The 27,940-nt window shown below is 44.7% G+C and overlaps 1 protein-coding gene across 3 annotated transcripts in view; it reads left to right on the top strand.

Annotated features, from left to right (window-relative positions):
- Nucleotides 1–27,940, top strand: part of MROH1 (maestro heat like repeat family member 1) — a 491,156-nt gene that overhangs the window by 58,285 nt on the left and 404,931 nt on the right. For all 3 annotated transcript variants that reach the window (XM_030220764.1, XM_030220756.1, XM_030220773.1), the window contains exons 5-6: nt 24,486–24,648; nt 26,220–26,318. In XM_030220764.1, the coding sequence (XP_030076624.1) occupies nt 24,486–24,648; nt 26,220–26,318 (262 nt within the window). The remainder of the gene's footprint in view (nt 1–24,485; nt 24,649–26,219; nt 26,319–27,940) is intronic.

Here is a 27,940-nt window from a genome sequence, read left to right as displayed (position 1 = left end):
CTTTCAGTAATTCATCATCCTGGAGAAGAGGCTGTAGATCTTTTATGATGGGGATGGGAATATCTCTTTCAGTAATTCATCATCCTGGAGAAGAGGCTGTAGATCTTTTATGATGGGGATGGGAATATCTCTTTCAGTAATTCATCATCCTGGAGAAGAGGCTGTAGATCTTTTATGATTTTTCTTAAATTTTCCAGCTCTGGGTTGTATATAATCGTCACAAATTGATTATGGAGCTCATTAGTGCCCAGACTGTGTAAAACAGTCTGAGCAGATTCGAGGTCAGAGTAATTAATCATAGTATGGGAACACGCAATTATTTACACTATAAGGGGGATTTTGTCTGTGGCTTTTTTTTCTTTGTACTGTAGCAGATTTTCCCTGGATGTTTTGAGGGAGGAGGCAATATTCTTGGAGATTGTCTTGGGGTTGTAGCCTTTCTGTTCGAAGGATACAGTCAGGATTTCAAGGTGTCTGTCTCTGTCCCCTGGGTCAGAGCAGATACGGTGGAATCTTGTAGCTTGGCTGTAAATAATGGATCTTTTTGTATATGAAGGGTGGAAGCTGGAGTTGTGGAGGTAGCTCCATTTGTCTGTGGGTTTCTTGTAAATGGATGTTTGTATATAGCCATCGCTGATTGAGACTGTGGTGTCCAAAAAATTGACTTTTTCTGGGGAGTAGTCAATTTTGAATCTGATTGTAGGATGGTATGTATTGAAGGAATTGTAAAATTGTTTCAGAGTTTCTTCCCCCTCAGTCCAAATCATACAGATGTCATCGATGTACTGGTAGTATTTTAGGGGTTTGGTCTGGTATGTATTCAGAAATGTCTTTTCCAGCTCAGCCATAAAGAGGTTGGCATATTGGGGTGCTGCCCTGGTGCCCATTGCAGTGCCCATTGTTTGTAGATAGATATCATTGTTAAAGCGGAAATAGTTGTGAGTTAAAATAAATTTGATTAATTTTGTAATGGTTTCTGGTGAGTATTGATGATCCAGTGTGGATGTTTTTAGGAGTTTCTCACATGCATCTATGCCATCCGCATGGGGAATGTTGCTGTATAGTGATTCTACATCCATCGGGACCAGAAGGGTACTCGGTGGTAATTGCTTGATATTTTTCAGTTTATTCAGAAAGTTTGTGGTGTCTTGTATGAAGCTGTTTGTTTTGTGCACGAGAGGTTTCAGAATCCCCTCTATGAGTCCAGGCCCACGACAGACTAGCGTTGGATACCTTTCTCCTCATTGGAGGGCAGGCCTTCTGTATGCATATCCTCCCACTGCTCTCGTGGGGAAGACTTTGCTGAAACTCAAGCAAGACCTCAGGACCATGATTCTGATTGTGCATTACTGGCCTTGGCAGATCTGGTTCCCTCTTCTTCTGAAGTTATCCTCTGAAGAACTGTGGAGATTGGAGTGTTTTCCGACCTTCATCACGCAGAACAAGGGATCTCTTCTGCATCCCAACCTTCAGTCTCTGGCCCTCACAGCCTGAATTTGCTTCCTTGGGTCTTTCAGAGGGTGTCTTCTGGGTCTTGCTGGCTTCCAGGAAAGATTCCACTGAGGAATTACTCTTTTAAATGTAGAAGGTTTGCCTTCTGGTATGAGGGCAAGGTCTTAGATCCTGTTTCCTGCTGTTTGTTTCTTAGATCTGCCTTCTGTATCTGGGCAGCGGAAGCCATGGCCCTTCTAATAGCCTGTAAGGAACTGCATAGCCCCTCTTGATACTTAATCACCCCAACCTTGTATCTGCTCATGACAGATTTACAGTCTAAGCAGTAGCAAATTCAGTAATTAGGAGGAAACCCAGTATTCAAAAGATATAATAAGATAGTTATTAGCAAAAGCATCTTACCCAAAGACAGTACAAGCAGTTCACGACTGATGACATGTGCCTTCAAAGGTTGCTGGCTTCTCTCTCTTCGCTCTCTAAAACACTGCTTAGGTAGCAGACCTTTTATACTTTTTTGATCCCATAGATCCCTATGAGCATTTCACTTTCACACCTGCACTTTCGTCATAATTGGCACATATATCCAATTATGACCAAGTCTAAACTTTAGCAAGTTTGCTTATCTCTCATCCAATTAGGACCAAACCTTAGCAAATTTGCTTATCTCTTATCCAATTAGAACCCAGTTTCAACTTTCTTATCTCCAAACTTTGCTTACCCTTAAATTGAACCTTTCTGGCCCAATTATTTCTTATAGTTTCTCAGCATGCCTATGTCCAGCTATACACAACCCTTGCCAACTTTGTAACTCTGCCAAGGTTAAGCAGGCTGTCACATTTCTTCAGTGAAGTATCAGGACTGAGAGATGCTATGATTTTAGAGGCCTAGTTTACTTTAGAAAGCCCGAACCTGTTTTTCACTGCATTCAATTTGTGGCAATTATTTACACTGCCCTACACAGATCCTGCTTGAATATCTTCTACACCTTTTCTGGTCTCAAGACCAACTCCATAAGGGTTCACCTCAGTGCAATTAGTGCTTATCATCAACATGTAAAGGGTAAGCCTCTGGACAGCCTCTAGTTGTTCGCTTCATGAGAGGTTTGCTTATGTCAAAGCCTCCTGTCAAACCTCCACCTGTGTCATGGGACCTCAAAGTCATTCTCACCCAGCTCATGAAAGCTCCTTTCGAGCCTCTGAATTCTTGCCATGGGCTTTGATCCTGGCAACCTGGGTTCAATTCCCACTGCAGCTCCTTGTGACCTTGGGCAAGTCACTTAACCCTCCACTGCCCCAGGTACAAATAACTTAGATTGTGAGCTTCTAGGGACAGAGAAAGTACCTGCATATAATGTGTACAGCACTGTGTATGTCTAGGAGCACTGTAGAAATTATTATTATTAGTAGTAAGTACTTAACCTGGAAGGTCATATTTTTGGTGGCTGTTACTTCAGCTCGTAGAGTCAGTGAGCTCCAGGCCATAGTGGTGGATACATGTTATACTAAGTTTCATCACAACAGAGTGTCCTCTGCACACACCCTAAGTTCCTGCCAAAGGTCGTGTTGGAGTTCCGTCTGAACCAGTTGATTGTCTGGCCAACTTTTTTTCCCCAACCTCATGATCATCTTGGCGAGACCACCTTGGACTGAAAACGAGCATTGACCTGTTACATGGAGTGGACAAGGCCCCACAGACAGTCGATCCGCCCAACATTTTGCGTCTTTTGATCCCAACAGAATGGTGGTTGCCTTCGGGAAACACACAATCTCTAATTGGCTGGCAGATTGCATTTCTTGCACTTATGCTCAGACTGGGCTGACCCTGGATGGTCATGTCATAGCTCACAATGTCAGAGCCATGTCTGTGTCGGAAATCCACTTGCGGTCAGCCTCCATTGAAGAAATTTGCAAGGCTGCGTGGTCTTCAGTCCACACATTCACATCTCATTACTTCCTTGAGCAGGATACCTGATGTGTCAGTTGGTTCAGGCAGACAGTATTGCAGAACCTGTTTGGGGTCTAGAATCCAACTCCACCCCCTAGGCCCGTTTTATTCTGTTCCAGGCTGCACTCTCACTCAGTTTCTTTATAGTTTCAGGTAAATCTGAGTTCTGTCCTTGCCGTTGCGAGGCCCAGTTCCCCAGTGTTTGATGTTTTCGGTGAGTCTGGATGTTAGGGATACCCCAGTTGTGAGAAATATGGCTTTCTTGTCCTCGGAGAAAGTGAAGATACTTACCTGTAGCAGTTATTCTCTGAGGACAGTAGGCCTTATATTCTCATAAACCCTCCCATCTCCCCTTGGAGTTTTCTCCTAATTTTTATTTTTTATGCTGTAGTATTTAACTTCGGCAACCGTGCTCTTGTGGTGGGTCGGAAGGCACTCGCGCATTTGTGGCAGAATGTGTTTTGAGCTCCACAAACCTCTTGTAAAGCTTGTCATAAGCACTGGACCGAGCAACCCGGGACTGCGTTAGCCAATTGTGAGAATATAAGGGCTTTTGCCCCGGATAATACTTGCTACTGGTAAGTATCTTTACTATACACTACATCAACCAATTTTCACAGCCTACTTCAGAAAGGCAAGTCTATTTTAATATATTGGCCCTGCTTATTGGGAGCTCCCTACACATATGTCTGCCTTCCTAACCTAGCATCACATGACCCCTAAAGGGTTATTTTAAATGGCAGTGGAGACTCTTCCATTATTGGCCTTATAGTGTTTAAAACTATACTGTTCAAGAATGATGTACTACCACAATTGGCCTAGAGGATCTTTTGCAAAGGTGCTGTAACATTTTTAGTTTGCGCTAAATGCTAGAGATGCCCATAGGAATATATGGGCGTCTCTAGTGTTTAGTGCATGCTTATTTTTAGCACACGCTAAAATCTCTAGCGCACCTTTGTAAAATACCCTCCCGTGAACCCACTTGCTCAGAAACATTTTATCCCCAGGACCTTAATCTTAGAACAATATACCAGTCACTAGGTTAGCTCGTTTACACTACACATTCTGTATTATCTTACTTGTAACAATCTAGTCTCTAGGCTAGATCAGTTTTACTATGCACTTGTGTTTTATTTTACTCTATAATAACGTCCCCTTATTCTGTAACTATTCTTTGAAGATGCAACACAGTCCTAGTATCAGGCTTATTTTTGAAAGAGAAGGGCGCCCATCTTCCGACACAAATCGGGAGATGTGCGTCCTTCTCTCAGGGTCGCCCAAATCGGCATATTCGAAAGCCGATTTTGGGCGCCCTCAACTGCTTTCTGTCACGGGAATGACCAAAATTCACGGGGACGTGCCGGCAGCGTAGCGAAGGCGGGACTGGGGCGTGCTTAAGAGATGGGTGTCCTCGGCCGATAATGGAAAAAAGAAGGGCGTCCCTGATGAGCACTTGGCCGACTTTACTTGGTCCATTTTTTCTTGCGACCAAGCCTCAAAAAGGTGCCCGAACTGACCAGATGACCTCCCCTTACTCCCCCAGTGGTCACCAACCCCCTCCCACCCTAAAAAAAATCTTTAAAAATATTTGTTGCCAGCCTCTAAGCCAGCCTCAAATGTCATACCCAGCTCCACGACAGAAGTATGCAGGTCCCTGGAGCAGTTTTAGTGGGTGCAATGCACTTCAGGCAGGCGAACCCAGGCCCACCCCCCCTTACCTGTTACACTTGTGGTGGTAAATGTGAGCCCTTCAAAACCCACCACAAACCCACTGTACCCACATGTAGGTGTCCCCCTTCACCCCTTAGGGCTATGGTAGTGGTGTACAGTTGTGGGGAGTGGGTTTTGGGGGGGAGGGTTGGGGGTAAGGGAGCTATGCACCTGGGAGCAATTTGTGAAGTCCACTGCAGTGCCCCCTAGGGTGCCTGGTTGGTGTCCTGGCATGTGAGGGTGACCAGTGTGCTACGAATGCTGGCTCCTTCCATGACCAAATGGCTTGGATTTGGTCGTTTCTGAGATGGGCGTCCTCGATTTCCATTATCGCCAAAAACCGGGGACGACCATCTCTAAGGACGACCTAAGGACAACCATCTCTAAGGTTGACCTAAATGTTGAGATTTGGGCGTCCCCGACCATATTATTGAAATGAAGGATGGTCGCCCATCTTGTTTCGATAATACGGGTTTCCCCGCCCCTTCACGGAGCCATCCTGTGAGGACGGCCCCAGGAAAACTTGGGCACCCCGTTCGATTATGTCCCTCCACATATCTTTTGTATTATTTTATTCTGTAACCCCCCCCCCCCCCCCATTGCTTGTTAACTACTCTCTATGTTACTTTCACTATATAACAAGATTCCAGTATATCCTTATGGTTTCACACCTTGTAATCTGCTTTGAACCTTTTGAAGTGTAAGTGGAATATAAGTACCTGGTAAAGTAAAAGTGAAGTGTTTGGCAATGGACCATTAGTCTGAAGCTGTATAACAACTTGAGATCTATCTGCTAAACAGTAATGTTTTAGGTCAGCCTGGAAACTGTTATAACACGTAGACAAACATGGTTTAATGGGACAGAGTCAGCATGGGTTCAGCCGAGGGAAGTCTTGCCTCACGAATTTGCTTCATTTCTTTGAAGGTGTGGATAAAGGTGAGCCGGTTGATGCAGTGTATCTAGATTTTCTGAAAGCTTTTGATAAAGTTCCTCATGAGAGATTCCTGAGAAAATTAAAGAGTCATGGAATAGGAGGCAAGGTTCTGGTGTGGGCTAGGAATTGGTTATTGGACAGAAAACAGAGGGTAGGGTTAAATGGTAATTTCTCTCAATGGAGGAGGGTGAACAGTGGAGTGCCGCAGGAATCTGTATTGGGACCAGTGCTATTTAATATATTTATAAATGATATGGAAATCGCAGTGACAAGTGAGGTGATTTAAATTTTCAGATAATACAAAACTATTCAAGGTTGTTAAAACACTTGTAGACTGTGAAATATTGCAGGAAGTCCTTAGGAAATTGGAAGACTGGGCATCCAAATGGCAGATGAAATTTAATGTGGACAAATGCAAGGTGATGCACATTGGAAAGAATAGTCCAAATCATAGTTACCTGATGAGAGGGTCCACCGTGGGAGATTAGTGCTCAAGAAAAAGATCTAAGTGTCGTTGTAGATAATACGCTGAAATCTTTTGTTCAGTGTTTGGCGGCAGCCAAAAAAGCAAACAGGATACTAGGGATGGTGAATAAGACCAAAAATACTATAATGTCTTTGTAGTACGCCATCGTTCGACCTTACCTTGAGTATTACAGTTCTGATTGCCATATTTCAAAAAAATATAGCAGAATTAGAAAAGGTTCAAAGAAGAGTGACCAAAGTGATAAAGGGGATGGAACTCCTCTCAATTGTAAAGCGCTGCGTACGACTGGTAGCGCTATAGAAGTGATTTATAGTAGTACTAGTAGTCATATGCGGAAAGGCTAAAGAGGTTAGGGCTCTTCAACTTTGAAAAGAGATGGATGATGGGAGATATGATTGAGGTGTACAAAATCCTGAGTGGTGTAGAACGAGTAGAAGTAAATAGATTTTTTACGTGTTCCAAAAGTACAAAGACTAGGAGACACTCGAGGAAGTTACATGGAAATACTTTTAAAACAAATAGGAGGACATATTTTTTTCATTCTACGTATAGTTAAGTCTGGAACCCTTTGCTGGAGAATGTGGCAACATCAGTTAGCGTATCTGGGTTTAATAAATGTTTGGACAAGTTCCTGGAGGGAAAGGTCCATAGTCTGCTCTTGAGACAGACATAGGGAGGCAACTGCTTGCCCCTGGATTGGTAGCATGAAATGTTGCTGCTAATTGGGTTTCTGCCAGGTACTTGTGACCTGGCTTGGCCACTGTTTGGAAAACAGTATACTGGGCTAGATGGACCATTGATCTGACCCACTATGGCTACTCTTATGCTCTTATTTTCTTTTTAAAATATTTTTACTACTACTAGCATTTATATAGCGCTACCAGATTCACGCAGCGCTGTACATTTGACATAGAGAGACAGTCCCTGCTCAAAGAGCTTACAATCTAGGTAACACAAACAGACAAGACATTATTACGGACAAGGAAATTACCTGGCAAAAACCCAAATAGTAGCAATTTTTAGAGGTCTTTTTATTAGAAGCTCAAGTCATCGTTACAAAGAAGAGGCAATATATATCAAACATAAGAAGCAAAATATACACTATGTAAAACAAATTGCTTCTCAAACATAAAGGCCCAGACAGGAGCCTCTAAGTTTTTTAGAGATATTTATATTAATCCCTCATTTATTCCTCAAACCAGCCTAAAATAGTTATGGTATAGTGGCCTAGGATGTGGGGCAGGGGCAAAAATCCAGGCTCCTGACCTCTGGGGCTATGTTGAGCAGTTGGAGAGCTAACTCTCAGGACCCTGTCTTCCTCCTTCAGCTCCATTATTTCACTCCCCCAGGCCAGTCCCTGAATATTTGTTGAACTGAAAGAATAGTTAAGCTCTGGAACACTTTGCCGGAGGATGTGGTAATGGTAGTTAGTGTAACTGGGTTTAAAAAAGGTTTGGACAAATTCCTGGAGGAAAAATCATAGTCTGTTATTGAGATTGATATGAGGGAAGCCACTGCTTGCCCTGGGATTGGTAGCATGGAATGGTGCTACTAATTGGGTTTCTACCAGGTATTTGTGACCTGGATTGGCCACTGTTGGAAGCAGGATACTGGACTAGATGGACCTCTGGTCTGACCCAGTATGGCTATTCTCATGTTCTTAAAAACATAGTTTATTGCTGTGACTTATTCAAATTCAATACAATAGAATACAATATTGCACTTATATATTCTAGAATTACCACTCAATTGTTCAGTGCTGATTACAACAAGGTTAACCAGCTAAATAAACTGGAAAAGCAACGAATACGTTTCAAAGTAAAAAAGCCAAAACATGGGCTAGAACTCAAAACAAAATCTTGTCAGTTTTCCCAGTGAAGAGGTGTGTACTGGAAGCAATGCTTTGTAATTAGGACTGCACATCAATTAAACATTTTAATCATGAGAAATTGACCAAATTTAGAGTTTTGAATAAATGTACATGTACAGACTAGTTTAAATTGATTATTGTTTATAAAAATTCAGAAAATAATTGCTTCTAGTTTCCTTGAAAATGCCTTCAGGCATTCAGTATTAGTTAACCATTTTACCCCCCCCCCCCCCACAACAATGCAGCCTGTATTGTTTCCCTTTCACCCACAGTGCAGCCTTTGATCTCTTTCTTTTGGCTTCTTACTGTCTGTGCCTCCAAACCATCCTGCATGACTCCATGTCTCCCCCTTTCCTCACATCACTACCACCACCAAAATAAAGCCATTATTCCACATTACCCCATGTTTCTGCCTTTCTCCCCTATCCCCAGCCATCTAGTATTGCTTCTTCATATTCAGCATTGCTCAGTTTCTCCCTCCCCCCCCCCCCCCCCCCCCCACCAATGTGCACCAATGTGCAGAGACCAGTCACCAGCCCTACGGTGTTTCTTTCCCCTGCAGGTACATAATGTGTGTATAATTATACTACAGCAAGAGGCCCTCACTGGATGCCCACCGGAAGGGTGGAAGGCCAGATTTTAGGACTCAGGCTGTAAAAATACCAGCTAGGTTAAAAATCTGTGACTGGCTGAGCAAGGACTTGCTTTTCCTGCAGGTTAATATGTGTTCTACTTTGAGACCTATCCACTGGAATAGTGGTGGGCCAAGCTACATAGCTTTAAACAGCTGAAAAGCACTGACTAGGCCTGATAACAAGATGATGGCCTTATAGCAGAGAGCCTGCAAGAGCAAGGACTGCTTGGTGAGTTCTAATGAAACCTGGTGCAACTTCCAAATTGAGTGTAACACACATGATGTAGAAATTAAAGACAGAAATGATAAGAAGTTTGGTTCATAACACGGAGTCTGTCTTTAATAAGTTGGCACCCAGATCACAAGATGTTATGAAATTGATATATCCATATTTAGATATCTTCATAAGAACAAAGTGTTTACAAAAAAGGAAATTGCACAATAACTTGCAATAGCTAAAACGGAAAGAAGGGCACCTGACCGGGTATGATTCAGAGAGATTGAGCAAGATTAGAAAAAAAGTCCCTCTCAATAGACTTGTATGGGGACCAGATGGTATATAAGGACTGGTCACCCAAGCATATTTCGGCGGTTCTCCCCAACGCATCTAGGACGCAGGGCTCCGGTCAGCTGAATCCAGAATTTGACTGATGAATGTATCTGATTTGGTAAGAATAAAAAGACTATTTCTTTAACTACACTGTTTCTGTCCTTGCTTCAATTTATTCTCTATCTTCTATCTGTTTTGCTAACTAACACACACACACACAAGTAAGATTTCTCACTGAACATAAATAGCCAAAGATTCATTTAGATCCAAAGAGACAGAAAGCTGTGGTCATGGGAATAAGATATGAACTGAGCCTTCTGATGCCTCCCCAGCACCAATACCCATGGGAAGGGATGTCATTGGAATTCAGGGAGGCGGTTAGAAAGATATTCGAAGACCAGACCCTCTGTACACCTCCGTGTGGAAGGATCCCACGGGGGTCTATAGAGGGGTAGATTAAACATGTGCCAGGGTCCCCAGTGTCTTCTGCCGCTATTGGCGACCGTTCTAATTGTTATTGGACTGTACTATAATCTACCATATCAAATTCTGCAAATCTTCTATATTTATTTATTTGTTGCATTTGTATCCCACATTTTTCCACCTCTTTGCAGACTCAATATTTGCTCGCCTTCAGTTTTTTAGATTGTTTACACATTTTTAATTATGTAATTACGTTTTTATTTTACAATTTTTTGATTCTCTGTATTATTATTGTTTACTGTTGATTTCAGTTGGTTGTACTCCACCTAGAACTTGACTGTTAAGTGGATTAAAAATGCCAAAATTAAATTAACCAAGAACAAAATCTGCCTTAATATAGTCTCGACCTTGGAGAGACCCTCCACAGTTCATAGATGCCCCAGATTTTTTGAAATTTATCTATATGTCCATGTCTTAGTGCTGTCAGTTTTGACATTTAAAGAATAAAGTCCATTTTTTGCAATATCCGATCTATAGAGCAGAGAGGGCTGTTTCCAAGCTTGTGCTAAGGCCAGTTTGCTCGCCGTAAATAGGTTGGATGCCAGCTTATGATGTTCCACCTTGACTGCAGGAGGTTTGAGGAGTAGCAGGCAATAGCTGTCTTATACCCTCATGATCAAAAGTCAACGCGAGCACGCTTTTAACAACGTGGGATGATCAACGTGGTTACCGCCGTAAACTGCAAGCGCCAGTGATAAGCTTCATACAGAACAAGAAAAAACATAGCATAAAACAATAGAACATAGCACAATAAAAACTTATCCAAAAACTTGTCCCTCACTGTGCAAACAGACTGTTTCAACATGGCAAAACAACACAAGAGATGTACAGATCAGTAGGATCATCAAACAATGAATGTATATAAACGGTGGCAGAACATCATAGAAATGAGGAATCAAAACATTTATTTATATAAACAGGTCAATAACATCATGGCAATGAACAAAACAAATGTTAACTTATGTGCACAGGTCAAGAACATGAAGGAACAAAGGAAAACAGACATTTATAGATATAAATCATTAAACTATGTGCTAGGTGGATATGGAGAGTGTGTGTCATGGGGCGAGTTCAGCGTGTTTCTTGCTTCATGAAGCCCTGCATAAGGGGAAAAAAATAAGCATTTCAGAACATATGAAAGGGGAGCAAACAAACGGAACGAATGGGAAATTAAAAGGTAGAAGTTACAGAACATACGTTGTGCTGAAGTGCCCTGCTGTGTGGAATCGACCTGTTCAGGGATTAGGCAGCCACCACCTGTGATGGCAAGCAAGGCAGTTAGAGGGAGTAACAGAACATGGCAAACAGAACATGGCAGGATGGCAAACGGCAGAAATGTGAGGCAATTGTTACCTTCGCTTGCTGTAGATAGTAGCGGAACACCGTTCACATGCAGGTTTGAAACAGGAGAACTGCTCCATGTTACATGGGAACCTGTACAAAAGAAAATAAATTCTTGAGACAGACACATACACACATGCATTGAGCCTAGGGAAAATGAGAGACAACAGTTACCTTGTGTCAATGGTGTCCGGGACACAGGATAGGGAGAATAACGTACAAAGCCCCGCATTTCACGAGCATCTGCAAATATATAACCATAGTGTTGGTTGTGTTGACACTTCTGTGTTTTCTGCCCTGCGATGGAAACTATGGGACTCAACCTACCGGGACTGCTGGGGGTCCAGTGCGACTGTTGGTCCAGGCCTGTGAGTGGTTGACAGGGAAAGAGCATTTTTAATACAGCACAGCCATTAGAAATGATTAAGTAAGCAACACATAGAAAGACACGAACATTGTCCCAAAGAAGTTTGAGGTGAGCAAAATGGTACAGGAACACTGCTATAGGGCCCTGTCATCCCCTTTGCTGGGTTCCCTGTGCAAAGTAGAAGCACAATGTCAACGTTGCAGATACATACAAAAAGTTGCTGGAAAGTGTACAAGTGAAAAGTGGCTCACCTTCAAAACTATGTACAGTTTGGGGAGCATTCGAGCACATGATGTCAGCCATCCTATGAATCTCATTAACGATATCCCGCAGTCCATCACGTATCTGACTTCGCATCTCCCGCATCTTGTTTCGCATCTCACTTTGCATGTCCCGCATCTGGTGTGACATGGTCCTGAGGAGCCTATGTGTAACACGGTTCCAGTCTCTCTGGTTTTCCAACATACTGTCAATAGGCAAGACACACTGTCCCCCTGCATCTTGGGATAGCAATACAGGGGGATCAACACTGTCAGTTCCCAGTGTTTCCCTCGCAACACATGGCCCACATGCCAATGACTCTCTACTGGTACTGCCCTGTGTCTGCTGTACGTCCTCAGACACACATTCTGACAACACAGAGCTGAATCCCATGGAACATGCAGAGGAGGGTTCTGTGCTAGTACTGCCCTGTGCCTGCTGTACGTCCTTAGACACACATTCTAACAACACAGAGGGTTCTGTGCTACTACTGCCTTGTGTTGCCTGTACGTCATCAGACACACATTGAAACAACGGAAAACTGCCTTGGCAAGATGTGGGAGAGGGTGAATAGCCAAATTCTTCTCTGTTCTCTCCTGTTGCCGACCTTCAGCTGCTACAGGGACATCGTTCACCTCCTCTGCACATGGAAGAAAATTGGGGAATGAAACTGCATACTTAACTATGTCAAAAACCCACATCAGTACAGAAACACATCCACTTACCGACATCAGGCTCAGCACTGGTATCATACCACCCTGGCACCCCGAACACAGCCTCAGGGAGCAGAGTGGTGTTCACCAGCTCTTCAGCAGGTGTCAGCTGGATATCGATAGGCGGACCACCACCTGTCTGTCGCTGCGATGCCTTGATCAGAGCCACTTTGCTTTTAACCCTACTGCGCATAGAGGCATATTTTCAAAGCACTTAGCCTCCCAAAGTTCCATAGAAACCTATGGAACTTAGCCTCCCAAAGTGCTTTGAAAATATGCCTCATATTGTGCCAACGGTGTTTCACCTGTTCCGCAGTGCATTGTGCCCTTCCCAGCGTGCTTACTTTCATCGCTATTTGCGCCCAAACTTTATTTTTGGCGCTAACAGTGCTCCGTGCCCGTGAGTTGGCCTGGGGGTTCAAACACGCAAACTCCTCAGTCACGCGTCTGAGGATCATGTCATTTTCTTCTTCCGTGAAGTGACATGAACGTGTTCTTTTGGCACCAGACAGCGGGACGGTCTCCATATCTACCCAGACACAAGCAAAGAGATGGATTATGAAAGTCACACAAACCTCCATGACTACTTATATATAAGCAAACATACAAACACACACACACACCTTCCACGCCTACTGAGTGCACATGCACACACACGCAGACACACAGACAATATGAAATACCAACTAGTAGCTGGAACTGTAGCAGAGGGAGGAAGATGAAAAGGTAACAAATGCTGTGGCTGTGGTAGAGAGAAAGAGAAAATTCACCAGTCACAATGTGTAACAATATCCAAGCAGTGTTACAACACGAACCCCTAGCACTTCATTGAAAACATCCTTGTGGTGTAACAGTTAAATCTAAATTCTTCTCAATATTTCCTTTGGATGCAATAGAAGCATTGATTTGACTCCATACAGAATTATTTAACATCTTTAATACGTTATCTTTAGCAATCAAAGTCAAGACTTGTCTTTACATTGACAAAATTTGGTTGCCTGTAAAAGAAGTACACCATGAGGTTAGATGTAGCTTAAGGTCTCTATTCTTTTGATTTTCTTTGATTTTCTGTTATCTATTTTAATAAGTATTATGCTCATTGCAGGATATTCTGTTATGGTTATGTTTTTTGATAGCTTTTCCCTTAACTCTCCTTTTCCCTCTTACTTACCCTTCCCTTGATATGTATATTTGGATATTTTCTGATTTGGTTATTCTGATAAGGTTATTCATTCAGTTTACCTTGTTAATTGTATTTTTCTTATTCCTGTATTGTTATTAAATGAATCCAATAAATTATCATGAACTGCAACACGAACCCCTTTTCTACCGTGTGGCCTTTTGTTAAAAGAGAAAAAGCTGATGCTTACCTGCACAAGGCTGAAAAAACACGGGTTACAGGAGGAACCAACAGCTACCTGTGCTATCCTGAAAAATTAGAAAAGGGAAATGATAAATAAAAATACACGATTGTAAATAAAATGTTAAATAAAATACCCCCCTAGAAAACAAAAAAATGCATAGCCACCTCGATCAACGGGCAACCGATGTTTTACGGCACCATGCGGTTAAACCCGTGGTTAAAGCCGCTTTACGACAGGACGCACTTTACGACAAAACGACAAGCACCCCTACGCACATGCGTGCTGTTCGTAGCCTAGCGCGTCTGATTAGTGCACATGCGTCCCGGCTACTTAGCTTCATTTTACTACGCTGTCTAAAGGGATTAGTGCTGCTACACTGCTGCATATTTTTGCCTAGATTAACTTCTGATCATGCCATACTGCTACACCGTGCGCCGGGGTTTGATCATGAGAGCCTCAGTGTATGGTAATTTAATTATCTGTTGTAAAGCATCCAAGATAGATGTCCAGTAGCCTGGGGCTGAACCCTTGGGCATGTCCATCAAATGTGATAAAATTCCCCCCGACCCCACATTCCCTTCACTGTATATCAGAGACATTTCGAATCATTTTCTTAAATCTCACAGGATAGAAGATTTTGAAACCATTTTTAACAGATTGCTATCAATGGAGACTTTCAGCAGTTATTTAAATCCAACACTCCTGGGGATAATTAGTGCCTAGGTCCTGTTCCCATTTGCTCTTTGCAAAAATGTTTCTTCCAAGCTTAGTATCCCTTTGTGTTTACAATCAATAAAATCCTGAACTTGCCTATAGTGAAAAGCCTCCCTCAGATTTAGTCTATACTCATCCTGCAATTCTGCAAATGACACAAATGCACCCTCTTACTACAATTGCCCCAGGGTGAGTAAAACATTAGTTGGCCATAATCTGCAAACTGGATTATGAGTACCTGGAGGGAAAAAGGAGGCATACTGCATAGCTGTTTGTAGATGAAATAATTGATCTGGAAAGAATTTAGTACCAATCACGTACCAGGTAGTCAGAGGGCAGCTAATCCCCTTTGGAGTCCTCCTAATTACCCCTGGTCCATGGTTACCCAGATCCTTCTTGGGTAACCATGGACCCACCCACAAAGGGGTTGTCCTTATCCAAGACTGTTCCGAGCGGGTCCACATTTTTGCGCTGTCCTGAAGCCACTCTGCCAAGATCTGCAACTGGGACGCTCTATAGTAAAGTAGAAAATGAGGAACACCCATACCCCCTTTAAGCGTTGGTTGATATAGCATTTCTCAACAGACCCTGGGAGGAAGCTTTTACATATATAGGCGAAAACCTTTTGGTTTAATTGAAAGAAAAAGCGTTTAGGAATAGGCAGGAGAAGGGCCATAAGCAAGTAAAGTAGTTTTGGGAGCAGCACAGCTTTTACCGCTTGGACTCTTCCCATCCAGGACACATTTTTTTTTATTTTTGGAAATATATTTTTATTGAAAAAAAGGAAAACAGATAATAATACAACAAGAAGGATAACATAACATTTTTCTGTGCCTTTTCTCCCATATCCCCTCATTCTGCAGCTCACCCACTGATGAACTGAACTTCTAGGCTTGGTGTACTCTTATCCAAGCCCGAAAGAATATATAATGGTTTACAAAATTGACAGTTTAAAATCCAACTACGTGCCCAATGTAGTAGTACTGTCTACAAGTGTTCCCAAATTTATTGAAATTTCCGCCTACGAGTGGGATGGATTCCAACCTGTCTTGTGGCATTATATGATTCCATAATCATTACATCATATAGTAAATTCAGCAATTGAGTCTGAGTGGGTACAATACAAAAAAACAAATACATGAAAATGAAATATCAGCTATTGTATAAAAATGACTCTCCTGGCCACCAAGAACAAATAATGCAGGATGGTACGTGTAGCCTTATTTAGCTTGGGTACAACAGTAGCATAATAGTCACACAAGTAAACAGTAGCCAAAAGTGGGAGATGTAAATCAAAACTTAGTTAAACTTCTGGCCAAAAGTGCTGTATCACAGGGTGTGACCAGAACATATGGCCTAGAGTTGCTTCACATTCCATACATTTTAAACATTGACTACTTTGTGATACTCCCATTAGGAATGCGCTATAAGGTGAAATATAGGCTCTGTAGAGAAATTTATATTGCTGTTCCCGATATGCTGTAGAAATCAATTTTACTAAAGGTTTACATAAAAGTTGCTATAACAAATCTGCTGAAATTGGTGTGCCTGTCACAAGAGTAGGCTTCATCCTGCTTTTGAAAACTTAGGGATGGTAAATCAGCTCTTCCATATCATCAAGCTGATCAATCCATAGACTGGTGGGTTGTGTCCATCTACCAGCAGGTGGAGATAGAGAGCAAACTTTTGCCTCCCTATATGTGGTCATGTGCTGCCGGAAACTCCTCAGTATGTTCTCTATCTCAGCAGGTGGTGGTCACACACAGCAGCAGCTCTGGCTAGGCCTCCAAGCCTAATCCTTAGGTTTTGTTGAGGCCTGGGGTTGAGGGCTCTTTTGAGCAAGTGCAAACCTGGTGGTGCCAGGTCCCTCCTTTTCTCCCCCCCTCCCGCTGGCTCCGTTTAAAAAAAAAAAAAAAAATTTTTAAACGTCTTTAAAGGCGTTTAATTCGACGTTTCTTTAAACGTTCATTGCAGCTACTCACTGGGACACCAGTTCGTTACAGCTCGGAGCGGCAAGCAGGTAATTTTACCTTTTTATAGCGGGCAGGGGGTTCCCCGATTCTTCTCCTTGTGGCAATGGCGTCTGAGGGCGAGGGCGCAAAGGGTCGCTCCCCGGATCGCTGGAGCGCTTCTAGAGGGGATGCGGGGGTTTTACAACCTGATTCGCCCTTGATGGGTGATAGTTTAGTGACCGATGAATGTCCCGGTCGTTCCTCCGGCGTGGCGGTTTTTTCCCGCCATAAACGCCCATCCCCCGCTCCTCGCCTCCGCCATCTTGGCCGGCCACGCGGCTCGGACGGCTTCTTCGGGGCCGCCCTTGAGGTTGGAGACATTAATGCCATGAACGCCCTTAATTTGGGCGACGGCACAAAAGCGGCTAAAGTTAAGCGCCGTTCTTCCCGCGCGGCTCCTTCACGGAGTTTCGCGCCGGACGCCATTTTGGATGCGCAGCATGTCTCTCCCCCGCTATTGCGAGCGCCGGTTGAGAGTGCGCCTAGGGCTGTTGCCCAGGCTGCGGAAGTGCACAGTCTGGGGGGTTTCTCCCCCGAGTTTGTTTTGCTGCTGCATCAGGCTTTCCTCATGCAAAACGCTGCCCCTGCTCCCTCTTCTGATAAAGAGGTTGAGGTTCCCAGAGGTAAACGCCCTCGGGTTGATTTCCAGGCCTTGGAGGACTTTTGTCTCCTCCGATGTAGATGAGGGCAGCGTGTCTGAGGTCTCCCAACGATCCTTTGCGGATTCCTTGGAGGAGATAGATCCCCGCTCGGATGGAGCGGATGACCCCTCTGCAGCGTGGCTTTTTAGCCCAGAGGATTTGCCCAACCTGTTGTTACAGGCCATGGACACTTTGAAGATTTCCTCTCCGGAGGACATCTCTCCCTCAGCCCCTGTTGGCTCTGCCATTATGCTGGGGACGAAGCGCCCGCCTAGAACCTTCCACGTGCATGATGCCATGCACACCTTAATTGCGGCTCAATGGGATGTCCCGGAAACGAGCCTTAAAGTGGCTAGGGCTATGTCCCGCCTCTATCCTTGGCTGTGAGTGAACGTGAGGCCTATCTGTGGCCTACCGTGGATTCTTTAATCACTGCGGTGACTAAGAAAATGGCGTTGCCGGTGGAAGGTGGCACGGCCCTAAAGGACGCCCAAGACAGAAGATTGGAGGCGGCCTTAAGGTCGTCCTTGGAGGCAGCTGCTTTAAGTTTGCAGGCCTCAGTTTGCGGCTCCTATGTGGCCAGGGCGTGCCGGACTATGGTGCAGCGGGCTTCCCCCTCGGATCATTCCTTGAGGGCTGATTGGCCGGCCCTGGAATCGGGCTTAGCCTATTTGGCAGACTTGCTGTATGATGTCTGGAGAGCCTCAGCTAAAGGCATGGCTCAGACAGTCTCTGCGCGGCGGTGGCTTTGGCTGAAACATTGGTCTGCTGACCACGCCTCTAAATCCCGCCTGGCTAGATTGCCTTTTAAAGGCAAGCTGCTCTTTGGGGTCGAGCTGGACAAAATCGTGACCGATCTCGGCACGTCTAAGGGCAAGAAATTACCAGAGGTCAGGGCTCGGGTTAGTACTCGTCCCGATACCTCCATACCGCCCGGGCAAGTCGGGTTCCTCTGCCCCCTCTTCCTTCAAGAGGAATTTCTCCCCAAGCAGCATTCCTTTCGCAGAGACCGCCGTCCCGGAGGTGCTCCCTCCGGTCCTCCCCCAGGGTCTCGTACCCAATGACGGGGCCTTGGTCCACGCCCCAGTGCAGATTGGAGGACGGCTGTCCTCGTTTCTGGGCGAGTGGACCACTATAACTTCAGACGCGTGGGTGCTGGAAGTCATCAGAGACGGCTACAAGCTAGAGTTCTGCCAACCCTTAAGAGACGGGTTTGTACTCTCTCCCTGCAAGTCTCCGGTCAAGCTGTGGTAGTGCAGCAGACCTTGGACAACCTGATCCGCCTGGGTGCGGTCGTTCCGGTGCCAAAAAAATCAGATTGGCAAGGGACGTTACTCCATTTCCTTTGTGGTTCCAAAGAAAGGAGGTTCTGTCCGGCCTATCCTCGACCTCAAAGGGGTCAATCGGGCCTGGAAAGTGAGGCACTTTCGCATGGAGACTCTCCGCTCTGTTATAGCGGCAGTGAAGGCAGGAGAGTTCTTGGCTTCCTTGGACATCAAGGAAGCGTACCTGCATATTCCCATCTGGCCTCCTCTCCAACGCTTTCTGCGTTTTACAGTCCTGAGACGACACTTCCAGTTCAGAGCCCTCCCTTTCGGGTTGGCTACTGCTCCGCGGACCTTTTCCAAAGTAATGGGGGTCATAGCGGCCTTCCTGCTAAAGGAAGGAGTACAAGTCCATCCTTATCTGGACGACTGGTTGATCCGAGCCCCCTCTTATGCAGAGTGCGGCAAAGCTATGGACCGGGTAGTTGCTCTTTTGAGCTCCCTGGGATGGATCATCAACTGGAAGAAGAGCCAGCTGCGCCCGACTCAGTCCCTGGTGTATCTGGGAGTTCGATTCGACACCCAAGTGGGCAGAGTGTTCCTGCCAGACAATCGGATTGTCAAGCTTCAGGCTCAGGTGGACTAGTTCCTAGTAGCCTCTCCTATTCGGGCTTGGGACTACGTGCAGCTGTTGGGCTCTATGACGGCCACGATGGAAGTAGTGCCCTGGGCCAGGGCTCATATGAGACCACTACAGCTATCTCTGCTGCTGCGCTGGACTCCGATGTCGGAGGATTATGCTGTGCGCCTTCCCGTGGACCCAGCAGTGCGCAAGGCGCTGAGCTGGTGGACGCAGACAGACAAGTTGTCTGCAGGATTGCCTCTGGTGACCCCGGAGTGGATTGTCGTCACGACAGACGCCTCTTTGATGGGCTGGGGAGCCCACTGCTTGGGAAGGACAGCGCAGGGGCTCTAGTCTCCTGCAGAGGCAAGTGGTCTATCAACCTCCTGGAACTCAGAGCCATTCGCTTGGTGTTATTGGAGTTCATCCCGGTACTCGTGTTGAAGCCTGTACGGGTCCTGTCGGACAATGCCACGGCTGTGGCCTATATCAACCGCCAGGGAGGTACCAGAGCGCCCCTCTAGCCAAGGAGGCTATGAGTCTTTGCCAGTGGGCGGAAGCGAACCTGGAGCAGCTTTCAGCGGCCCACATTGCCGGAGTCATGAATGTCAAGGCGGACTTTCTCAGTCGCCATACCTTGGAGCCCGGAGAGTGGCAACTATCTGCTCAGGCGTTCTTGGTCATCACGAAGCGCTGGGGCCAGCCGAGCCTAGATCTGATGGCGTCATCGGCCAATGGCCAAGTGCCGCGCTTTTTCAGCAGAGGACGGGACCCTCGATCCCTGGGAGTAGATGCTCTTCTCCAACAGTGGCCGACACAAGAGCTCCTCTATGTGTTCCCGCCCTGGCCCATGTTGGGCAGGGTGCTAGACCGGGTGGCAAAGCATCCCGGCAGGGTAATCCTGGTGGGTCCGGATTGGCCCAGACGTCCCTGGTATGCGGACTTGTTCAGGCTCTCAGTCGACGATCCTCTGCGGCTGTCAGTGGAGCAGGGCCTGTTACATCAGGGTCCCGTGGTGATGGAGGATCCCTCTCCCTTTGATCTTACGACCTGGCTATTGAGCGGCAGCGTCTGAGGAAGAAGGGCTTCTCAGACAAGGTCATCGCCACTATGCTGAGAGCGAGGAAGCGCTCTACTTCTACTGCTGACGCCAGGGTTTGGCGTATCTTTGCAGCATGGTGTGAAGCAGGCTCACTTTCTCCCTTCACTGCTCCAATTTCTTCAGTGTTGGCGTTCCTGCAAGAAGGTCTGGAGAAAGGCCTGTCGCTCAGTTCCCTTAAAGTCCAGGTAGCGGCTCTGGCTTGCTTCAGGGGCCGCCTGAAGGGTGCTTCCCTGGCTTCGCAGCCAGATGTGGTGCGCTTTCTCAAGGGAGTTAATCACCTGCGCCCTCCTCTGCACTCAGTGGTGCCTGCGTGGAATCTCAACCTGGTGCTAAGAGCATTGCAGAAGCCGCCTTTGGAACCCTTGTCGAGGGCATCTCTGAAAGACCTGACGTTGAAAGCAGTCTTTTTGGTGGCTATCACTTCAGACAGAAGAGTTTCCGAGCTCCAGGCGCTCTCATGTCGAGAGCCTTTTCTGCAGTGCACTGAGGCAGGAGTGACTATTCGCACAGTGCCTTCCTTCCTGCCCAAGATTGGTTCTCGCTTCCATGTGAATCAGCAGCTCTGTCTCCCTTCCTTTCATAGGGAGGACTACCCAGAGGAGTACTCCGCTCTTGAATATCTGGATGTGAGACGAGTCATCATCAGATACTTGGAAGTGACCAATGATTTCCGGAAATCGGATCATCTGTTTGTCCTGTTTGCAGGTCCTCGTAAGGGTCTGCAGGCTGCTAAGCCTACAGTGGCAAGATGGGTCCAGGAAGCCATTGCAGCGGCTTATGTGGCCGCGGGGAAGGTGCCGCCTATCCAGCTGAAGGCTCACTCCACGAGAGCTCAGGCGGCCTCGATGGCAGAGGCCGGATCCGTCTCCTTGGAAGAGATATGCAAGGCGGCAACGTGGGCTTCGGCTCATACATTCTCCAAGCATTACCGTTTGACTGTGGCTGCACGGGCGGAGGCCCGGTTTGGAGCTTCAGTGTTGAGGTCAGGGATTTCTATGTCCCGCCCTGGGTGAGTACTGCTTCGGTACATCCCACCAGTCTATGGATTGATCAGCTTGATGATATGGAAGGTAAAATTATGTATAATCATACCTGATAATTTTCTTTCCATTAATCATAGCTGATCAATCCATAGCCCCTCCCAGATATCTGTACTGTTTATATTCTGGTTGAATTTTAGGTTCAAGTTTAGCCTTCAGTTACTTCAGGAGGACTTCGTGTTCAAGTTCTTCTTTCACTTGGATTCTTCAAGAGTTGAGACGACTTTGTGTTACAGTGAGCTGCTGCATTCCTCTCCCCTCCGTTTTACGGGGCTGGATTGAGACATAAATTCTGCCGGCACTCCCTCCCGCTTCGTGCGGCTGTAGGGCAGCTTTGTACCCCTCCCGCTTCGGCGGTGTTAGGGTCAGTCAGCTCCTCCCGCGGTTGCGGTTGCAGGATAAGCCAGATCCCCCCGCATCGGCGGGTGTGGTGTCCCTCCCCCGCTCCGCGGGGATGAGCTGGACGGATTCCCCTCCCCCATTTGTGTGGGGATGAGCTGGGTTAATTCCCCTCCCCCGTTTCGGCGGTGGTGAGCTGGGCAGAGTGTCCCTTCGTGGGTGTAATTCTCTAAGTGCTGAGTCCTGCGGATGGAGCTTTGATATCGACATACTGAGGAGTTTCCGGCAGCACATGACCACATATAGGGAGGCAAAAGTTTGCTCTCTATCTCCACCTGCTGGTAGATGGACACAACCCACCAGTCTATGGATTGATCAGCTATGATTAATGGAAAGAAAATTATCAGGTATGATTATACATAATTTTACCTTAGAACCTTAAAATAGAAGGATACTATTGGAGTCTGTCACCGCTCAGTAGGAAAACCTCTTTCACTTGTTCACACGCATCTTCAGTCAATGCTACAGCTGGTAGTGAAGAAACATAGTGCCTCAGCTGCAAGTATGCCAAACTGTTTATCAAAAGGAAGGGGTTTTCTATCACCATCAACAAGCATATACCCTTATGGGCCCAGATTTGGAAAGACCTATTGGAGAGGCTCACTGGAAAATCCTGGTTACCTTGGAGTGGCAACCAACCAAACTGTTATTCTTCTCTCAATATGTTTTGCTTTGCAGAGCCAAGACCAAACTCTCCTCAAAGCTGCAATCAAAACAACTGGTTTTTAAATGGTAGTACAACTTGCCCGGTACAGCGTGCAAAATGTAACTTGTTGTTAAAGGAGAGATTAAAGCTGCTTCAAATTGAATCGGAGTATAATAATCAGTCCTTTTTATCCGGTTTGTGATTTGTCATAGTTAACAGGTTATACAATAAAGATCCAAGTCTGGTAGGTCCAAGACCACCCTTACTATGTGAGTAAATAAGCTGCTTATGCGCAAAGCGAGCCTTGGTCTCATTCCATAAAAAAAAGCTCTGCACCAAACATTGCAGTGAAAGTTTGCCTGTTTTAAGCAACAGAATTGAGATAGTTTGAGAAATATATATAGTCATTTAGGCAAGATCACCATCCTGAACAATGCTAGATGCCCCAACAGAGGCAAAGGTAAAGTTGACTAGTTTTCTAACAGTTTTTTGTGAATATCAGTTAGTATTGTATAATTTATCCAAAGTTTTTGTTAATTGAATACCCAAGTAATGAGTAGAAGCCCCCCTCCCCACTGAAAGAGAAAATTAGCATGTACAACCACAGCAGGAGAAATATTAATTAGATTAGCAACTGTCTTTTGATAGTTTAATTTAAAACCCACTGCCAATCCAAAAGAGTCAAAAAGTTATAGCAAATGAGGAATCCAGGACACATTTAATTCCTCTAATAGTTCCCTGATATTGGGGGGAGGGGGGGAATTAACTTCATACAGGTCATCTAATGAAACTGTAATCTGAATTCCTAAATATTTAATGCATCTTTTCACCCATCAAAAGGGAAATCTTGTTTCAAATTTTCGACCACTGATTTTGTAACATTGAGGTTTGCTATCTCAGACTTAGATATTTTTATTTTTTATTTAGATTTCTCACACCTTTTCAGTAGTAGACTGAAACCTCACCATACTAGGACAAGAAAGTGGTCACTTGAGGGATGAGGACCTTGGGATCAGTTAGAGTAAATGCAGCCTTGTTTGTAATATATTTACGAATGATCTGCAAAAGAGTGAGTAAAGCCTGGAAGAAGGAGAAGAGAGTTTACATTGACAGAAAGAGATGATCATTTAAAGTAATCAATTTATCTCAGAAGCATACCTTAAAGGCTCTTGTATGAGGTGAAGCATCAGATTAAGAAATAAATCAGAATTTGGATTTAACTCCTGTTCAGTAGTATTTCAAAGGTGAGTTAAATTCTGATTCATTAGGCATTTCTCTGCCCCTTGGAGGATTTAAATCTAATTTTGTACTTACTGCAATGGAGGGTTAAGTGACTCGCCCAATACACAAGAAACATTGGTGGTATTTGAATTCTGCCTTCCCCATTTCTAAGCCTGCTGCTCTAATCATTAGGCTCCTTCTTTGCTGTTCTTAATTGTTTATAGATTGCACCTTTAATATGGTTTTCTGGCAGGCAACTCAGTATGTCAGTATGCCGATGGCTCCCCTGGGGGATCAGGGGCCAGTGGAATAAATGTAGCAGTAATAGATGTAAAAAAGGTTGCCTGTTAATAGTGGATGGATTGTGCTGCCTGATACTGCACAGGACATGCAAGAAACAACTGGGTCCTTATGTCTGACTGCTCTTGTTCTTGCTGTTCACTTTGCATACCACTTCCCAGGCCCTCCATGAGTCCTGTACCTGTGTTATGGCTGGAATTAGCCAAAAACTGGATGCCAAATGAAATCTGTTCCTATGGCAATCAGGCATGAGTTGGCATTTGCACACTTATAACCTTAAAACATTTAATTTCAGCTAACACTTTCAACTGTTATGGGCCAAGTATGTCATGAATGTAGTGTAAAGAACAGAGGGAACTAGAAACATGATTACTTCTCATGCCTTCCTATACTTTTTTTCTGTCTGACTCAGGAATTAGCACCAGAGTGGCAGCAGGCTGCAAGCAATGTGCTTGTTGCTGTAGGGAAGCGATTTGCAAATAGCGTCATGGAGGAAATGTTGACTAAATTTCAGCCTGGAGTCCTTCCCCATTACTATGTGATGCAGACACTGGCAAATCTATCCACAACCAATGGTAAGTAATGTCAAAATCCCCTTCCTCCTTCACATATTAATACACTCTCCTACTCCCCTGTATCCCACAGTAAACACTACCAAGTCCATTCCTTGGCAGTGATTTGAGCACTTGTGTTGAACTTTTATGTCTAGATGTAGCTTAAGCTGTTCCATCATGTGCTGTCCGCGGGCCTCCTTCTTGTGCCTCAGGGGTCTCTCCAATGGTGGCCTCAATCCTGGGAAATATCCCCCACCGCTCTCCACAGATCCCCAGGAAGCCCTCTCAAAGCTCCAGGCCAAAATATAGTGCACAAATGCTGTTTATTCATTCATATAAGTCACAGTGAGTAACTGAGCATAGACTGTCCCTCCCCCCCCTCCTCCCCCTCCCTCCTTGCTGGCTAGGAAACCACCCTTACTTCACTGCTTCCCCAGCCAAACACAGTCCATGCCCTAGTTTAAATCCCAAGCACTTCCTTGCAGTGCACAGGTTCATGTCACAGTTCCAAACCCCAAACACTTCTCAGCAAGGCACAAGTCCATGTCATAGTTCAAAATCCCAAGCACTTCTCAGCAGAGCACAAGTCCATGTCCTAGTTCAAAATCCCAAGCACTTCTCAGCAGAGCACAAGTCCATGTCATAGTTCAAAATCCCAAGCACTTCTTTAGCCCCTCACCTTCTCCTTGATGGTAACAGCTGCTTGATTCTTTTTCCAAGTGCCAACAGCCTCCCAGCCAGGTTTGCTAAGAAGCCCTTTAATTTCTTCCCTTGTACCAGGGCCAGAGCAGTCACGTCCATGGGCTCATTACCCCAGGTCTCTCCTACTTGAATCTCCTCTCTTTCTCCTCCCAATCCATTAGTTCCTCTCCCTTTATGCTCCTCAGCTGTTCCTCCCCACTCTGATTATCTCTCATTACCCAATCTCTCCCTTCCCCCTCGGTCTCCTGGGACTTGCAGTTCTCTTTCTGCTCCCTTTCTTCTTGCTCGGCAACTTGCATAGGTTCCTGGGACTTGTAGTCCTCCTTCCCCTTTAGGTCTTTAAGATACTTATACTTCCCCGGAGGAGTGTCCTCCCAGCCCCTGTGAACTTGGGATTTTCTGGTTGGACTCAGGGCGAGAACATGTTCATGTCCTGCTCCTTTCTCTGGTCCCTTCTCCCTGTATCCTCATGGGTTCCTCACAGTGCTTACCATGATAAAGAAGATATGTAGGGTTGGATGGTTCTTTAAAGATATATCTGAGAGTAGAGATGAATGGACAGGTGAGAGAATGTCTTGGAGATATGTTTTTTAAGGATTTCTCCTAGTGGATCTCTAATGTATTTATATATTCAAATGTTGAGTTTTGTTTTTCATTATTTCAATCTGAAGTTGGGTCTGTAATTCATTTTGAAGAAGTTTTCATACGAAAAGCAAAGTATAGATCTTAAATTAAAACAGGGCAATGTCAGAGACAGTAAGTACTAAACATCCCAGAAACCTAGAATTACCTTTGTTTGCTTTGACAGTTAATTGTACTTCTTTGTTCTTCTGTTAACTCTTTATGTAACTCTTTGATGGGTCTGATAAGTCTTTCATCTTTACATACAGTGTTTGGCATGGTGCCCTTCTTGAATTCGATCCTGTGCACAATGTTGCCTATGTTGCCTATAGCTAAGCAGGACCATATGAAGATTGTCTTCTGTACCTGTAAGTAAATGCACTCTGTGAGGGAACAATGAGGCATACTTCTCTAGGTTCAAAATTTTGTTAAGCTGTGGTTTCATATGTGTTAAGGACTTTGTACTCCAGCCATCATAGGTAAGCTGAGAATGATTCCCAGCTGCCATGTATCTGCTCTTGCATGAATTAACTCTATTAATTGCTAATCTAGCTGTTTATACAAATTAAAAAAACAACAACTTTAAATAGTGTGTCAATGCCAGAAGTCTAAAAATTTACGTTAACACTAAATGACAAGTTAGACATAATAGGCTTCTCTGAGATTTGGTGAAAAGAGAATAATCAAAGGGAAGCTGTGGTATTAGGATATAAATTATATCGAAAGGGCAGGTGAATTAGATTAGTGGAGATTTGGCGCCATATGTAAAAGATGACATAGAGTCAAACAGGATAACACAACATGCAATGTGGAATCATAAGGAATAAAAATGACAAGTCGGATGAGGAAGAGTATGGTGGTGGGGGCATACTGCTGTCCAGCTGGCTGGATGAAGAAACACACAGTGAAGTGCTAACAGAATGAGAGAGGCAAATACAAATTTTAGAACAATATTAATGGGAGATTTCAGTTACCTCAGTACTGATTATGTCTCATCAGGAAATGCAAAGGACATAAAATTTTATAGTGATGCAACCACATTTGAGTATTGTGTTTAATTCTGGTCACTGTATCTCAAAAAAGATATAGTGGAATTAGAAAAGGTAGAGAAGGGCAACCAGAATGATAAAAGGGATGGAATGATTTCCTATGAGAACAGAAAAGTTAAAGAGATTATGGCCCTTCAGCTTGGAGAAGAAATCATTCATATCTCTACCCAGCAGTCTTTTCTCCAAGCTGACAATGTGTTCAGCCTCTCTTCAGAAGGGAGTCATTTTAACAACTCCTTTATCATTACCTTTTGTCTGAACCCTTTCTAATACCACTATATCTTTGTTAGGGAAGGGTAGACTGTAGAGAGGTTGCAGTGCCCAAAGTGTACTCACATCACAGAACAACACAGAAGCATTAAGAATAGTAAGAAAGGAATAGAGAATACAAATTTACTTTCTTCCTTGCACCACACACTCAACTGAGGATTTCAGCATCATATCCTCAATGCCTTCAATGTCCTTTCCTCATTGGTAACTGCTGATATGATGACCAAACTTGTGTATTCAGAGATAGAAATTTTGTACCTATATGCATCATTTTCCACATGTCCACAATAAATTTCTTCTGTCATTTAGATGCACAATCTCCTTACAACTTGTTCATAATTCAGCAACTTTGAATGATTTTGTGTCCTCTCTGAATCTAACTACATCACTTGTTGCTTCCCTTTTGTATATCATATAAAAGTATCTTATAAAGCACTGATACTCTCTGATGACATTTAACACATTCATCAGTATTGCTGAAGTGAGCTTTATATGCTCTGGAGGGGGAGATATAAAGTCGCATCACAATTTTATATTGCATTTCCCAATGAGTTGTATTTTTAGTTGTAGCTTTGCACACCCGAAGGCTCCTCAGCAAATGTATTGGTAATATTACAGTGATTAAATCAGTCAACTAACGCTGTGCTATGGGAGCCAAATCATAATGTGGA

The sequence above is a fragment of the Microcaecilia unicolor genome, chromosome 1, assembly GCF_901765095.1.
Source record: "Microcaecilia unicolor chromosome 1, aMicUni1.1, whole genome shotgun sequence".
NCBI lineage: Eukaryota > Metazoa > Chordata > Amphibia > Gymnophiona > Siphonopidae > Microcaecilia > Microcaecilia unicolor.
This window is presented reverse-complemented; position numbering and strand designations above follow the sequence as displayed.